This window comes from Paralichthys olivaceus, chromosome 18 (genome assembly GCF_024713975.1).
Source record: "Paralichthys olivaceus isolate ysfri-2021 chromosome 18, ASM2471397v2, whole genome shotgun sequence".
Lineage (NCBI taxonomy): Eukaryota > Metazoa > Chordata > Actinopteri > Pleuronectiformes > Paralichthyidae > Paralichthys > Paralichthys olivaceus.
The window spans coordinates 8,187,900-8,205,384 of NC_091110.1; the positions used below are offsets into that span (position 1 = coordinate 8,187,900).

General features: G+C 41.5%; 1 protein-coding gene across 1 annotated transcript; it reads right to left on the reverse strand.

Moving 5' to 3' along the window:
* Nucleotides 1-96: 96 nt before the first annotated feature.
* thbs4b (thrombospondin 4b) lies at nt 97-16,903 on the reverse strand. The gene is made up of 22 exons (XM_020082395.2): nt 16,583-16,903; nt 12,228-12,425; nt 11,456-11,706; nt 11,255-11,357; nt 11,033-11,115; nt 10,875-10,926; nt 10,603-10,754; nt 10,083-10,220; nt 8,325-8,402; nt 8,081-8,233; nt 7,861-7,965; nt 7,664-7,771; nt 6,377-6,536; nt 5,143-5,261; nt 4,953-5,005; nt 4,631-4,824; nt 3,269-3,447; nt 2,810-2,858; nt 2,509-2,705; nt 2,208-2,380; nt 1,520-1,659; nt 97-852 (listed from the first exon to the last, which is right to left on the reverse strand). The coding sequence occupies exons 1-22, from the start codon at nt 16,659-16,661 to the stop codon at nt 794-796; spliced, it is 2,823 nt and encodes a 940-aa protein (XP_019937954.2). The 5' UTR covers nt 16,662-16,903; the 3' UTR covers nt 97-793.
* Between the last annotated feature and the right edge of the window lie 582 nt (nt 16,904-17,485).

Below are 17,485 nucleotides of genomic sequence, written 5' to 3' on the forward strand. Positions count from 1 at the left end.
ACACATGTAACACACGTAGTATATATTAAAAAATGAGAGAAATATTAAAAATCACACAAATCCTTATAATATCCCCCTGATAGAGTTCAACATCTATTTCAATATATTAAACAGCCCTTTATTGTGACCAGGTTTCATGACCATACAGATATGAAATGATCAAGACCTTGATTACCCAATGATCAAGAGAAATCAAGGTCACACTGAGCTTTAAGTTAATCACACAGTTAGAAAGACGAGGCAGAATCTGGAATCTGACTGATACAAAACTTGGTCTGTTCATCCTCATGACAGAAAGAGTAAAACCCTGGAATTATCACTATACAGGAAACACCATCTTATCCAAAGCACTTTGTTTCTCTTGTGATTACAATACTATTTATGAGCTAAAATATTCCAAGTAACTACAGTGTAGATGAGAACTATTATTTTTGATGATGTCCAATTAATTATGCGAAGAACATAAAAAGATAAAGCTAATATATGGGAATCTGGGGGCCTGTTGTGCTTTTACTATATGCAATGACGGTACTTAAAGTAAAAAAAAATTATTTTTATTTTAACTTATTATATTTATCATAACAAGCTCAGCTGGAGTCTTGAAGAGATGATTAAACAGGATGGGATCAGACATGATAGTATGCACATACAGTACAAAGATTGTGGTCATATATGCACAGACACTGTACACATCAATACACAGATAGATAGACACACACCCACACACTCCCTCACACTCTCACTGACACACACACTTTCTTTGGAGATCTGGTGTCATATGCTGGTGTTGACTTTAGAGTGAGTCAGTGCTGTGCTGAGTGCTGAACTCCTGGAAGTCCTCGGGGATGGTGTCTGTGGAAATGAGACATTGGGTATCGTGAGACGAGCTCAATATCTAAAAGCAAAGCAAGGCCAAACTAATTTCACATCACAGTTTCAGTTGTGTTCATGCAACATCGTGATAAAATATAATACAGACGCTTCCCAGACACAAGTTATAGAGGTCAGTATGGGAAATAATATGTGTTATTGACAAGACTACTGCAGCCCTGCTAGATGCTCTGGGAGGTTCTATATTTATATGGTGCTTGGAACTGAAAGCTAAGATCAGCAGGAAAATATGCTCAAAAGCAATGCTAACAGTCTGGTGTTTAGCACAGACGTTCAACTTATTATTTTACCATATTAGCATGTTTACATATACTGATTAGCACAGTAGTGGCTGATTGAACTGTTCATTCATTTGTGGGTGTTTGTTTATGAACCTTTTGACAAATTGAAAGTTTGACCAGATGATGGCGCTAGATGGAAATTAAAGGATCAACACAATAATTACAACACATCCTGTGGGGAAGATGGATGTTCATGTCAAACCACCTATTATGTTTTGACATTGCTTTCCCCATAGTGATTCCTCAAAAAACTGCCTTGAGATCAGCAGAAGGATAAGATCAGTTGGAAGAGAATGGGAGAGACATGACGACAGATATAATGGATGGATTTGATGAAGTGTTCCCACCATTGCAGCGGTATTTCAGATTGGACCAGATGATGTTTTCTTGAGAGAAGCAGAACACGCCAAGTCGCCCTCCTCTCATGGTCGTGTCAATCGTCACTCCAGAGTCTGCGACCAGCTCAGTTCCCTCATAAAACCGAGCTCTGAACAAAGAAAACATTTTCATTGTTTATTTTTATCACTGCTTAAATGCTTTTGTGACACTTATGTCAACCATCAAGGGCCATGACTCATGAGGGGAGCACCTGCATTGACCATAGACTGTATATAAAGATGGACAAAATGAAAGCTCCCCCTAAAGTGAAGCCAAATCATTTCCCCCTGGTGGCTGGCTACAGTATAGGCCACAAAGCCTGCCTATTATCAATTACGATACAGAAACAAGGAGGATATAGACAAATTTAGGAAGCACCCAAAAAGTTTCTCCAAATAAAAGTACCCAGAAAGGGATCAAGGACATATAAGCTTTATGCCATGAACACAAATAAACAGATTTTATGTTATTACCCTCACTGCCACAAGGGGGAGACAAAAGCTTCAAACTGCAGGTTGAACCAACGAAATAAAGTGAGTTAATTAGTATTGTCTTAACTTTAAATGGAGGCAGTTGCCCCCCCCCCTTCCAGTCTTCATGTTAAACTAAGCTAGCTTTAAACTGAACAAACAGATATGAGAGCACTATATGTTTTACCTGATGTATCCAACCTGTGGGCGGTGCTGCAGGTACCAGCGGTAGGACACCTTGTCCTTCCAGCCGACATTTCTCGGGTCCTTCCACAGCAGACGCACCTGGTCATTTGTGTCTCCCGTGTGCCACAGTGAGTTCCTTAAGTGCTCCCCAGGGCCCGATGTAGACTTCACCGCCTGAGGAACAGACACATAGAGGTGAGGAGGGAGGCACACAGACAATAAAAAAGCAGGAGTGGAGAAAATACAGATAAAAATAGCGTGAGCTGGGGCCGTTGTGACATTTTGTAGCTGTGTGCTTTCACCTTCAGCTGAATGCCGGGCTCGGCCACAGCTCTGAAAGGTGTCGCCTGCCAGTAGGTTTGTTCGGTCTGCTTCCACATCACCACATAGAAGGAAGAGGAATCCTGATAGCCAAAGATGAAGCCAGCGTAGTCATCATCAGTCACTGTATTCACATGGAACGTCCCCTCAAAGTCCACTCCACTGAAAGCAGTGTAACCTGATAACAGAAGGAATGATTTTCACATTATATATGTTCAGATTGGGAGATGTTTTATATATTTTAATGATTGATATTCAACTCAGTGAGGAAATACATCTTACCAACAGCAAGGCCAGGATCACTATTCATGGTCTGAACAATTTCCATTCCCTGGGTGACAAAGACGGAGAAAGCTGTTAACAGGGAATCTTGCACTTGATGCCATATTTTGCTGAACTAATTATAGTTATATACTACATCTATCAAAATGAGGTGAACATTTGCTTGACATTTTGTTTTTGGCATGGGTTTTTGCCTTTTAGTTTGGTTCATGTCCCATCTGCTGACATGGAGGAGGCCAGATTTATTTATTTAACTATACTGCAGCCAGCCAGGGGAGCTGCAGAGTTGGATGATAATTCTCTATAGGTGTATTACTCTCACATTACACATTGCCATTTCATACATTGATTTCATTAAAGAATATTGATTATAGCTCCTTTAACTTTAAGATAATGCAAGTTGTAATTTTTGCCTTATGTGACCAATAAGTTTTAATAAATAACACTTAGTAATTTCACCTGGTTTAAAACAACCCAGTTGGGATCGATCTGGGCGTCACCCTCTGGGTCCAGCACCACTGTCTGATAGGCCCTGAAGTCAGTCAAGGTAACCTCGGCGTTCTCAGGACAGTTGTCAATCCTGTCGATGACTTTGTCCTGGTCAAAGTCCGACTCACATATGTCTCCAACTCCGTCATCTGAGGCACAAGACAGGGACATTAAACCTCTGAAGCTCTGAGGAAAATGAGACAGTCATTATCTCATGAACGAGGCACAAGAACAGATACTAGATTAGCATCTTCCATTCTATTTCAAAAAAGATTATTTTCCACATTGTCACGATGAACAGATTTCAGACCAACTTGACCAAAAATGTCACGGCGGCCTGCTCCAGGGGAACTCGATGTCCTTGCTCTGAAGCTGCAGATCTGCAAGGGCTGAATATAAAACGTCCCAGGTATACTTCTGAATTTCTTTTTCTAAAATGAATATTTAAAATCTCACTAAAGAACAAGTTTTTTTACTGTGTGTTGCAAGTGTTCCAGTTCTGATGGACTTTGTATTGAAGCTCGCTCTGGTCTGTACCCTGCTGTGAGAGTGTGTTCAGAATTAGAAACTGCTCTGCTGCATTTGCCATGGTAGAAAGCGCTGTGATGGAGTCTCTCCAGCACATTAGGTGGGGATACGCCAATCGGTTTTTATCTTGTAATATATTATGTGAGGCTCTAAATCTAGTTGATGGAGTAGATTGTAAATAGTAGTATTGCAGTCGTGATGGACCTTGAAGACACAATGTTCTATTGTTATATACCTGCACATGAAAAAAGCTAATTACTGAATGTCTTTCCCTTTATGTGGGAGTCTTGATACTAAGCTCCAAAGCATGCAAACAAATCTTTTATATTTTTGTATAACCCATAAATAACACATATAACAATCTCTTCATCATGTTTAGAGGCACAGAATCAGAGATACTGTAGATCCTTAGGACACAGCTGGTCTTACACAACCTCCTCTTCTCCCTCTCCACATCACAGAGCTCCCTGATTACCAAACAAACCTCCCCCTGCAACACTTGATTTCAGTGGGCACTCCTCTATCGCTGACTTCACAGCCCCCTCTCTCACATTAAATGTCACAAAGTTGCCAAGTGGGTGCTTGGGGAAAAAAATTGCTTTTTATTTACTCAGCAAAATTGCTGCTTGATCTGCCCCAAAGGTTGCTTTTTCTTGGGTTTGAGACTGTGGCCTAGAAACTGCACGTATAGGTTCATCAGGAGCAAAAATGAACATTACATCTGAGCAATAAAGCTGCGTCTTAGTAGATCAGAATGTTATCTCAATTTGAAGCGTGTAAACATGATGTTTGTTTGAAACTCACTGTTGTCGTCAGTCTGGTCAGGGTTTGGTACCAGCCGACAGTTGTCTGGTCCAGGTGGAATTGTGTCCGGGATCCCATCGTTGTCATCGTCATCGTCACACTCGTCACCCAGCCCGTCTTTGTCGGTGTCCAGTTGAGAACTATTGATCACGAACGGGCAGTTATCCTTGGTATCCTGGTGACCGTCGCCATCGCTACAGGGGAAGTGACATGATTACAGGATGTGAATGGAAGCTGGAGTATCAGAAGTAGTGGCAGAAAAAATCTGATATATGTAAGTTAATAATGTAGAGACTATGTGTGTGTGTGTGTGTGTGTGTACCTGTCTTGGTTTGTGTCACAGGAGTCTCCGACCAGGTCATTATCGACATCAGACTGAAACAAGAGCAGAGAGGTTAACCATCCATCCGTCCGTCCGTCCGTCCGTCCGTCCGTCCATCCATCCATCCATCCATCCATCCATCCATCCATCTATCTATCTATCTTCCTATCTATGCCTCCGTCCGTCTGACCTGGTTTGGGTTGTAGATGTCAGGGCAGCTGTCACAGGCGTCTCCCACTCCGTCTCCATCTCGGTCTCGCTGGTCTCTGTTCTGGACTCTCTGGCAGTTGTCCAGCATGTTTTTCAGGCCTGATTGAAACAGTTAGCATCATTTTGCATTAAGTCACGTCTGGTCCCTTTTACAGCAGTGCATAAAGATTGTTGTCATGTTACTGTAGCATAACACAAACTGACATTATCCTCGATTACTCTGTAGCTTTCCCAACAGGAAAAGGGTGGATTTTAATGCTTACAAAGTGTTTTTTTCCAACCCTAGAACAATTAATTGAAGAATAGAAAATTATAAATTAACCATTTGAGTAAATGTTCATGAGTGTTTCCTGCCCATCCAAATACAAATCTGGATCTAGGGGACACATAAGGGGACTTGCTAAATGTCATTGTTCAATATGTTTTGGAATTTTATAGACAAATAATCAATTAATCAGAAAAATTGACATATTAAATGACTATGCAAAACATCCTTTGTGACAGCCCTACAAACAAACCATATGTTTGAGTGTTGCCAAAAATGAAACTGTTTACACTGATACGGTCATGGGATGTTCACTAAAATCAGTCAGTCGATGTATAGATGTCGAGATTTTTATTCAAGTAGAGATTATATTCAAGTAGTGATTATATTTGTGAACCGATCCCTGATTCATTTCACAGCATGTTGTATGTAAATTCACCACTAGGCTGCGCTGTTGCACTTGCTATTCAGTTGAACACCAGTTTGAGTTCAGCAGCAATTTTTTGTTGATCGCAGGGAGGCAGCAGCAGCAGCACAAATGCATAAAGGTCAGGCAGCAGCGATAGGACAGACGAAAACCTATCTTCTCTCCTGCGGAGGTTTTCCAGGTGTAATCATACTGGTGAATGATCAAAGCTTGTGTTCGTTTTGGGGTCACACTGCGTCTGGCTTTGATTTTTTCTCTTTTTTGCAGTTCTTTTTCTCATGGCTCAGATGGCTTATGAGAGCATCCATACCACTACACAGTGATATATTTATACAATAGGTTTTAGAAATGTATCACTGTGTATTTCACTGAAATATCTGTCGGCATCAGTGTCTTTAACCAAGAAGCAGGGTTTAGATGAGAAGGAGGGAACAGAGTAATAAGTTGTAACAGTGAAGGTCTTCAGTGATGCTGGTTATATAACTCGAGCGTCATAGTTAGTGATGTAACTTCTCCACATACCATCTCCATCCATGTCTTCATCGCAGGCGTCTCCTTTGCCGTCACCATCTGTATCCCTCTGGTCGGGGTTCTCTATCATGCGACAGTTGTCACATGCGTCACCATGGCTGTCCTTATCGCTGTTCTTCTGGTCCAAGTTCGGCTTCAACGGGCAGTTGTCCTGAGACAGACAGAGACACACAACTGTCTCATTCTCACCATCACAGACTGGAAAATGAATGGTTTCACTTGCATATGGGGCGTTTGGGTGTTGTGCTGTAAAGTATTTGCCTTGACCAGATGAAAATAATATTGACTATTGATTGTTTAAAGTTAAAAGGGCTAATTCAACATTTTACTGAGAGTTAGTGAATTTATAGAGTTTAAGAGAATATCGATGGTCCTCTTATGTGTGTATAGTAAATATGTGGCTACACTAGCCAGTCAGCTTAACCAGCAGACTGGAAGCAGGTGAAAAAAGATAGAAATTCACTGTAAATTAAATGTCTTTTGGTGGCTGTGGCTCAGGAGGTATAGAGGGTCGTTCACCAAACCACAAGGTCATTAGTTTTTTCCCCGGCTCCTCCTTTTTGCATTCCAAAGTGTCCTTGGGCGGGCAAGATACTGAAGCCCAAATTGCCCCCTGACAGTGTATGAATGGTGCGTGACAGGAAAAGAGTGCTTTATAAAGCATAAATAGTTTGCATGAATGGGTGGATGGGATTTGTATGGTAAAGTGCTTTGAGTGGACGATAGGACTGGAAAATATCTATATAAACACATATGATTTAACATTGACTGGTTGTCAGATAAATCAAGCAATTTGAATGACCCTGTGGTTTGCATTTCCTCCATTATCTAAATTTTTATAGACTAAAACATTGATCAGTTAATGTCGAAATAAAGATCAATAGTTGCAGTCAATGTGTGCTCCAGTGGCCATAAAGGGGCAACAATTTAGAGGGACCTTGTAAAGAGGGACCAATTATCTGTCAAACAGCCATGCTCAATTGCTGATTCAGTAAGGTGCATGTTTAAGTAATTCCTTGTTTATTGTTAGCTCTATAGCTTTAATTCAAAATCACACATAATTAAATGTACGTGTTGAAATTTGTTGCTTGTTCAAGCACATTGTGTACTTCAAAAAAATAAAAAATTCTTAACTAATTGCCCTTTGTATAGTTTGTATTGTTAATAACTATTTTATAAAAAGGGGGAATTCAGGGACCAATCTGATTTTAGCTGGGGCCAGAGCCCCCCTGGCCCCACCCTGATGTGCTCACATAAGTTTATTACATTTGCACCAACCTGTTCGTTTGGAATTCCATCACCATCTGCATCATCATCACAGGCGTCTCCATGGCTGTCCCTGTCAGCGTCTTCTTGACCAGAGTTAGGAATGTACACACAGTTATCCTGTGAAGAGATGTTACAGTAGGAGAATGAAATTTAGACCTCTCAGTCATGACTAAGATGCATTTGCTGAAATTTTGCTCTACATAAACCTTTTTGCAGCTTGGATCCTTGCATTTGAGTTTCTCATCTGGATATCCATCAATGTCAGTGTCCTTCCCGCACAGGTACCCGTTACCTGCCCAGCCAATTCCACACTGACAAGACAAATTAAACTCCTCAGGAAACCAGACAGCAGCTATGTTTATATTTAGAATATATAGGTGTGTACAGGAAGTACATCAGAGTGTGTGAGTGGGTGTGAAATCCTACCAGACAAGAGACCGACCCATCTCTTGCTACGCTACACTGGGCGTTGACATCGCAGGGGTTGGTCAGGCTGTTGCCGCAGCTGAGCTCCGGCTTGCAGCCTTTCACCTGATCTCCAGTGAAGCCCGTCTTGCAGCTGCCACAGTGATAGGAGCCCTGTGTGGGTTTGAGGACAGTTACTTATGAGATCCTTTCAGAAAAGTCACACAAATTAAATAATCGTCCCAGCGTGTTGCAGAAGTCTTACCACAGAGTTGTGACAGATTGAGTTTGCCGTGCAGCCTCCATTGTTTGGTCCTTTGCATTCATCAATGTCATCACACACCTGAATTATGAATATGAGAATAATGTTATATCCAAAGGTGTGTTTGTATCACAATTTATGTAATAATATAGTATAAAATACACAAAAGAGTCCATATTACCCTAAAAGCTTTATTAGCAGAGCTCATGCCTGCTATAGCTGTGTTGAAACACTAAATATTTTGTACATATACACATAAATTTAAGAGCCACCTAGAAATAAATTGCACTTTTTAGACTACCTGGCTCATAATAATTAATTAGCCAACACATTAGAGCCCCTATATCTACTTTGCAGTTACTTTAACAAGGAATCGCTTTATTTAACAACCCATAAACTCCACTCTTTACATTGTGATGAGGTTTCCTCCACATCGTCAGTGCTTTGTTCTGATGGTTGTGCACTGTTACTATCGAGGTCATGTCTTCATTGGGTAAGCATTGAAAAAAATGTTGGTTAAATATCTAGAAAGATGATATGACATCTCATTGAGTTAATGATTTGCTCACAACACTAGTTTTTATACTATAATTTGTTTTAAAAAACATGTATTTTGCACCTTAATAGTTTATTATCTGAGGAAAGAAGCAGTTCTTCTTCAACAGTAGATTTCATTGTCTGATGGGTCATCACAAGATCCAAAATAATACACTATTTTCTTTAAATTATAATTTAGAAAACACAGTATTAAATATTTTATAGCTATATAGTTACACCAGTATTCCAGGCCTAACATGAGGTTTTTTCCTCAGCAGCAATACAATATATTTAAGTCCCCTTCCACTCAAAAATAGGATTTGCTCATTGTCATTTCATTTGGATGTTTGACCTTCACTGTGCAGGATAATGTATGTGCACTGTTTGATGCCAGAAGACAGTTCTCACATTAAACTGTCTTCTCCGTCTACAACTACTTTGAATCCTCCACTGCACAAACACTGACATTGGACTTTTAAGTAACTTTGGAAAAAGTTTATGTAAATGTAAAAGTATTTGCATTTTTCACAGATTCTTGTTTTTTCAATGAGGGAGCAGGACTAGATTTAATAATACGATTTTAACAAGTAAATGGTGTATTTTTCTGGGGAAACCCATAGAAGATTATTGAAAGCAGAGTATTTTTAAATATCTTAATCATGTCTAGGGGGTGTCTTTAATAATAATGTACTCCATTAAAGTTAAAAAAAAGTCTACTCATCAGAAGATCATAATTTAAAAACACAGTAAATGATACCATAACTAATTTAATTGCAATATCCTCATTACCTTGCTTTCCCCATTTTCCTGCATGCTTGCCCAGTAATGTTTTATTACACCCCATCATTCTTTTAATAGCTACTTGTTAATAAAAAAACAAAACCTCATGTGCTCACTTCAACACAAAGTGTAACTACTCTCAAATTTTTATTCTGCTATACCTGGAATACAGTTGCCTGTTTTCAAGTAAGATATAGTTATTTTAATGTAGATGCACCTAATAAAGTACGTCATCATTATTTACAGTATTTTGTTGATATTACATATGTTCTAATTAATCATATGAAATAACTACACAATAACCCTAACCCTGTATTCTCTCTAAGCCTTGGTGTTCTATGTTATCTTTGATGTATATTGTACATTGCATGCATCTTTTCTTTTCTTCATTCTGTCCTCATTGTGTGTGTGTGTTTGTCCTCCATACTCTGTCCATTCCTTTACCTGTTTGTTGGTCTGAGCGTACACAATCCCCACACCCTCCACAGGCAGGCCAGTGTAGCCCAGCGGACAGGCGTCACAGCGGAAGCCTGGGGCGGTGTTGACGCACTTCACTCCGGGGAAGCAGGGGTTAAACTGGCACTGTGAGAAGGAGGACATGAGCTCTGTTAAAGCTGCAAAATGTATGTGGCTCCCACAGGGCTTCTTCCCCCAAAAGCTTTTAAGTTTGATGACACTTTTGCACATTCAAAAAAGAGAATGCTGAAGGGGCCGGTCCCTAGAAAAGAGGTCAAAGCAAACATGAAAAGACAGACAGGCAAACACACACATACTTGTAGTATTACATCCTTATGAGGACCTCCGTCTGCAGGAGTACTCCTTAACTTTCACAAAGTAGCCAAACTTTTACCTTCACCTATGGCTGAGCTCTCCAAACCCCACGGCACTGTATTAATTTCTGCCACATTCTTTGTTGAACTCCCAAAAAAGTAGCAAATTCCTTTGTAAACACACTGAGCTTTACCTCGTCCACATCATCACAGTTGTAACCGTCCCCGGTGTATCCATCAGGACAGGGTCCGCACTCCACACCTTCCGTTGTCTCTATACACATATCGTCACGGAAACAGACGCCTGGGGCACACCTAGGTTTCACCACCTCAGTTCCACCCAAGCCTTTAAAGCGACAGAGGACATTTTTTTTTTTATTACTGTCTGCAGTTTTATTTTGTTTACTATCAAGAGGTAGCCATTAAGCATCATATTTAGTGGTGAGAGACATGGAGATGAACTTACCGCAGGCCTGACACTCTGAGATGGTGTTTCTGAGAAATGAGGTCTCCTTGACCTACAAAAGTTCAGCCATAAACACGTTTATATGCAGCTGTCAGGGAGGTCAGGGGTGAGGTAGCAGGAATTAAGTGGCCCCAGAGGAACTGTTAAAGTGTATTTACCTGCTGAATGAGGACGTCTTTCAACTCATTTACCACCTTGGTTAGCTCCAGCATTTGATTTGACAGCTGCTTCGTGTTGACCCCTAAAAGAAAGGGATTGTTATTTCGTTGACTGGAACAGAAGAGCCTGTTCTTAACTAGCTGTGGTTTTCCTACCACTGTGATTGTTTTCCTGGGATCATTTGTCTCCCTGGATGTTTACTTCCACACATGGAATCTTACCCAGAGTTTGAACCGAGTCCCTTTGTTGGAAATGGCAGTCTTGCAATGAAGCAACATTCTCAAAAGTGTCTCCAACCACCAGCTTGAGCTCGTCTATGCTCTCCTGTTTGAATAAAACAAGTACAAGTGGAGGATTAAGCCATTTGAAAACAAGATTCAATATTGAAACACTGTGGTGTGGAAATACTCGTGATGGGTCACCTGGTCTCGTGCTTGCATGGTCTTTAGCTCCACCATACCATAGCCTGCTGGCAAACCCTGGAAGGCAGCGGGGAGATCCCTGATTGTCTCCACCAGCCTGCAGTCCAGATGCAGCTCCACCCCTCCTGGCCCCTGCTGCTGCAGCCCCCTCAGGTGGAACAACAATCTGTGTTGTTGGCCATCCGCCAGCACCAGGTTGTTGAAGGTTACCGAGCTCATCCTCTTGTCAGTCCGCAGGTAGCGTAACACAGCTGTGACGGGACAGAGCAGGGAAAGAGGAAGCAGAGACAGTGGAGAAGAGATAAAAGGAGAAAAAGTTTAGGCTGAATTTAAAAGATAATTCATTCAAATTACAACAAGCTTAAAATGTTAACAAATTTGACTTCTAAGGGTGATACGGTCTTTTTTAAATCATTTTATCTGTGGTTTTAAATGTGGCCACCCAAAAAAGTCTAAGACTAATATTCTCCTTCCATTTATCTCTGTTTTGGTCTCCTCCCGATAATGAGGGAAATATTAATTTGTCTACTGGGAGTTTTTTTGCGAGAAACAAGGTTGATGATACCGCTGAGAGTGAACCAAAACAGAAACGTTGAAACACACTGTAGACCTTCAGGGAACTGTGGAATCTTGGTATAATTCTCTGTGGGTTCATCACTACATGACCCCATTCACGTAACCCATAATTTAACCCGTTAATGGTGTAAGAACATTCATTAGTGCAGCTTGAAATGTTGTAGATGCGGCTTCCACCTCTTTGATGCTCTCCTACCTCTGTTGAGCTTCCCCATCACGGTGAACTCAAAGTACTTGCTGTTGTCCCTTGGGTTGTACAGGCCGAACACGGTGGTTCCAGTCTTGGGTTGCAGCTTGAAGGTGGCCAGGATGAAAGCCTCATTCACACCTTGCTCGGCCAGACCCCCCTGCAGCAGGTCTGGCAGGCAATCAGGCGAGGTGAGCAGATCATAGACTGTTGACGAGGATGGGGAAGGAGACAAGCAGTAAAGCACATGAGTAATGGATGATGAGATATGAATATTTACAACCTGGATCTGCAGAGTAAACACATCCTGAGTCAACAAGAAGATGATGATGTTGATCCAGTGTTTGTTGCTCTTATGAGACGCAGTGGCAATCAGTCAGAGCAAACTTGGCAGATGGAGTTAGCTCAAAGAAATCACAGGGAGAAGGGCTTCTGAGTAAATCTAAGCTATGTAGTATGACTTTTAGTTGTATGGTTTATTTACTTCTCTTGTTAGGTCTGTGTTTTCGTGGTTATAAAAATGTGAATCTTCATTTGCAGCCACTATTCATTCATTGTGCTCACTGAAAGAGGTACGACAGAATGTAGACATATCCACTGACTGCTACTTAGCAGGAGTGAAATGCCTTAGAGATGCTGTACACTTGCGCTCATGTTTATAGGCCTCCTTTAATAAAGTAGCATGGGAGCTGGGCAGGCCATGAGAGGATGTGCAGTGAATCGTGAGTCCCACCATCTGCACACATCATGAATACACAAGTACCCAAAAAGCAGTCTGAGAGGCCCTCTGTCACGAGGGAACAAAATTGCTCCCAAATGCTCCTGCAGATTGGCCGTTGTCAGCCAAGATTGTGAAGCATGATCTGCAGATGAGATCTCCTCTTCTTTCTTCTACCTCCTTTTCTTTCACTCTTCGCCCGAGGTCCCTTGTGTGTTGTGGTGTAGTTCAGCACAACACAGGGGTTTGAAAAATGCGTGCAGTAAAATGTGACTAAGCCAGCGAAAATGCCCTCTCGCACAGTGCTGTCGACATCACTTTCGCCGAAAATTGGATGAGTGTTTTTTGTATTCACAATTGCCAAGATCACCTGGTGAGTACTGCACAAACAGATGGATCTGTTTTTCTGTTATTGGGACTTTTTGCTCCATTAACTTGACTTTGGTCCAAAAGTGAACAAAACAAAAGAAGAAGTATAAATCATTCCTCTCCTCATGTTTAAAAGAGTATGCCTGGTTTATACTCCTGCGTGGGATTGACACAGAGGATATACAATGGCCTGCGCCAGTTGCCTCCATCATTTTGAGCACTTATGAGCATAAGGAGTCTTTAAACGTACAATGTACTTTGGCCACTAGGGGTTTCTCAATCAAAACAAAAACAAAAGACCAGTTTGACGATAAAGTGAATCAGCGTGAGGTGATGGGAGTTGATGTCTTCACCACCCAGGCCTCAGGTCATATGTTCAAGTTTTATTTATCTTACACAGCAAATGGCAATGAATACTCCTGATCCATTACAAGAGACCAATACAACAGTGGAAGGGGAAAAAAACAACCAACTGGCAAACTGGCTAGCAGTGTTTTTCCTCTCTAATGCATTGTTATGTAAAGTATAGGATGACGTCCATCACCTTGAAAAAAATTAGGAATTTCTCTGGGTTTAAACATTCTGGGAAACATTTTGGATCGTGTAAGTTCCAGAAGTCAACAACATGTACAACACAGGTCTGGCTTAGAAATTTTAATGAAGAACTATTACATATTTAACTTCTGACCTGGACTGTGATCTGATAATTTGCTGGCTTTGTTTTGCAGCTCACTCCAATCCACTAAAATTTCCATACAAGCATTTGATGGTGTTTAGAGTCACTGCCAAACCATTAGTCTGCGGTGGAGTTTGCATGTCACTGTGTGTGTTCTTCAAATAGTGGTGACTGAAAAGATCATGTTGAATGGTGAACAGCAGTTACTTTTATGAAAATTAATTGTATGTGACTATCGAACTAAGCCAGGATGGCTTTTCTGTATTAGTTTGGCCACTGGACGAGGTGTGCTGCCAAGCCGACCACAGTTTTGGCAGTCTGTGTTGCCATGACATGTAGTGTAGGGTGTAGTGTGCAGGGTGCATGTCAAACAATGGCATAGTGTACCACAGCTACAACCTCCAAACGGTTCATTCCTTAGATAAAGATGGATGACAATGACAGCTCCCTAAAAGTGAGGCTGATGCATCTTGATCGCTCCCTAGTGGCTGGTTTCAGTACAGGTCATAAACCCTGCGTCCTCCATACTAGCAGATCATCATCCTCATTTTAGAGAGTTCTCATCACACTTACAGAGTTCGTATATGGGATATTTTGGCTTAATTTCTAAAGTGGGGAGGAAGTGGAGACTTGTCATCCATCTTTAAATACAGTCTATGGGATTTTCAATGACAATGTATAAATTGACCTACTTTAACATTGTCTCAGGAGGGGTAGCAGATAGATCCTTCAGTCTTCATATGGGAAGTGTCTGAACCCCAAAGTGCCTCTGATGTTGCCCCTGTTCTCCCATCGGTGTTTGAGTGAGTGTGTGTAAGAATATAGTGAAGTCAATTACATTACAAAACCCACTTAGATATAAAACACACTCCTGCTGTTCATAAGTCTTCTGGACAGAAGCCTTTGTGGAAGTCGGGGGTTGTTTTACACCGCAGATCCTGAGAGAGTGCCTCATTTTCACCCCCTGATTAACCTCCGATTTCAAGCTTCATAAAACTAACTGCTGGAAGCCATAAAGTAATCCAGTCCTGCCCTCTCCTTAACACCAGCAAAATAAATCTGTTACGGTTATAGATTACTCCAAAGTGTGAAAACGGTTGGAATTTTTCATCTTTTCGTCCCATAACAAATTCTTCACACTTGATGGTTTGTATGTAGAAACACTCTGAGTTTGGAGAGATACCATGACGGCCATAACCGGTGATGAAAGAATGACATCATCAACATCAGCAAGTTGTTAACATAAACAGTGAAGTCACCTTTTCGCAATAGCTATGAGTAACCTAGCTAAGGGGAACAGGGATCCAAGTTATTTCTTGATGGGAAATAATGTAATAACAATCATTCTGTGTTCAGATGAATTGTTTGAGTCATGTTTTTGGAAGACTTGAAGTTCAATATTAACTCTTAAGCTGCTAAATGCTGCTCTGTGAAAACTGCTGCAGCTGATTAACAAACACTGTGAGTGCTGTGAGAACCAAAACAGTGAAGTTGCCGCTGGAGAACGAGATACAACTCGCCATAAAGCTAAAGGGAGCTGTGGTTACAGGTGATATTCCTCTTTAGATCCATCTAGTGATCCCTCTCTCATTTTCAGATTGTGTTTACACTGTTATTTGATATCATGAAAACATAAATTATTGCCTCTTTAAAGATAGACTCTGTCCCCGTCTCTGTGCCTTGCTTCCCCCGCAGCTTTAAATTGGCCTCACTCCCTTTTTAACCCCCGTGAATTCCAGTCATGCAGACAAGAAGTCATTTGCAAGCGAAATGAAAGATGATGAACGCCATTAATCCAGACCTGCTTAACACAAAACATCAGGTAGCTATTGCCGAAAGATCGTAGGGATTAATGGTGCCCGAGAGGCACGCCATCAGTCAACCGGGGGGGTTAGAGAGCACCTGATAAACTATAAACACCAATATTTCTACATGTCGGCTGCAGCTCCACTTTGTTTGTGTGTGTGTGTGTGACCTTGAACAAGTTTCTGTGCGGTTGCGAGTTTGTGTCAGAGAAAGGGAGTCTGTGTGACTGAAGTTTAATATTGCACCCAGATCATCTCTGATTATTCCCATGTGTGTGACCCAGCTGAGGAAGCAGGGAAGCCGAACCTCCTGAGCTGCAGGAATCAAGCAGCTGGATAGATATAAAAAAGCAGGGTGACGGTGGCTTTAAAACTCTTTAGTCTTGTAAAAGAAAAAAGAAAAACTTTTAAAACTGACAGGGATATTTAGCATTTTATTTGTACCCCAGAGACTATCCCACACCGAGGCTAATCCTTTGTGTTTTTTGGATCTGCGTTTCATATTCTCTTTCACAGTGTCTGCTTTATCCATTATGCATTTCGTGCAGTAAAATACACACTGCTGCTGCCATTAAATCTCTTTTGACAGACAATGAAAATGGAGGATTGCATCACAGACAGGATTGAAAAAAAGACTTCCAGAGAGTTAAAAAAAAAAAAACTAAAAGAAAAAGAAATTTTTCTTATTCTTTCCTCTGCATTAATCATAATCAGTATGACACAATTTGTAAAAGTTGTCATCGCATTTACACAACTCTTATGAAGAGCAAGTTAAAGCACTTTAAACATCACTTACCTAGAGCCTGGGCTTCCACATGTGAGCACAGTTTGAGCAGCAGCTGTGAGGCCAGAATCAGGGCCGTCCACAAGCCCATTTTGTCCCTTCAACTGGTCCCAGATCTGCAGTTTCTCTCCAGTGACTTATCTGAATGTGACAAAGTGACAGTGTCCCGTATGTCTGCGCTTGTGTCCCTTCTTTTTGAATTAGCAGCAAGGTGAGACTGTCATGTTAAGCTTAGAGGCTGCTGACAGTTTGTGTGTGTGTTGTGTGTGCATGTGTCTGAATTGAGTGTGTGGATGTGGAGAGAGGACTGCAGGAGTCTTGCTGAGGGAGGAGCATCAGGGCCAGAACCTGCTTTTAAAACCTTCCTCAGATGGCCCCATGTAGAGAAGGAGTGACCTGGGGGAAACTCTATTGCATTGGCTCCTATTGGCGGCTGCCAGTTCCCACAGGCTCTTACACAAATGTACTGCACATGAGCAGCTTCTGATCCCCTGTAGAAGCCCATGTCTGGCCACTGAAATCCTGTTTCGACCCAAACTGGAAAAATTTTTTACTCATGAGTTCACGCTTCAGGGGCTACATTTCTGGACGTCTCACTCACCTCCAGCAATTAGACCACTTGTATTTTCTTTTTCACGCTGTGTGAGACACTTGCACTTTCCTTCCAGGCATCAAAAGCAACACCTTTCCCATATGCCCTTGCTTCCTCCCTCCTTCCCAAGGCAAAGTCAGGAAATGAGTCTATGCCTTAACAAGCGGTGTTAACCGGCCAGCCGAGCTTCAGACAGGCTGCTGGCTCGCACGGCCTCCAGGTCGTCAGCATGTCTGGCACCATGCAACTCGCCACATTTGGATGTGGTCGTCTAGATCTTAATGATGTTTGTTTTTCCCTTTTTCTTTGCCTGTTGCATCTTA

Bases quoted from the DNA above. Each gene is read 5' to 3' on its own strand.
- thbs4b (XM_020082395.2), bottom strand. From the start codon at position 16,661: ATGGGCTTGTGGACGGCCCTGATTCTGGCCTCACAGCTGCTGCTCAAA. The intron at 11,116-11,254 runs GTAAGATTCCAT...CCTTTCTTTTAG, and splicing joins GGACTCGGTTCAAACTCTGG to GGGTCAACACGAAGCAGCTG. The intron at 10,221-10,602 runs GTAAAGCTCAGT...TCCTTCTCACAG, and splicing joins ACTGTGATGATGTGGACGAG to TGCCAGTTTAACCCCTGCTT.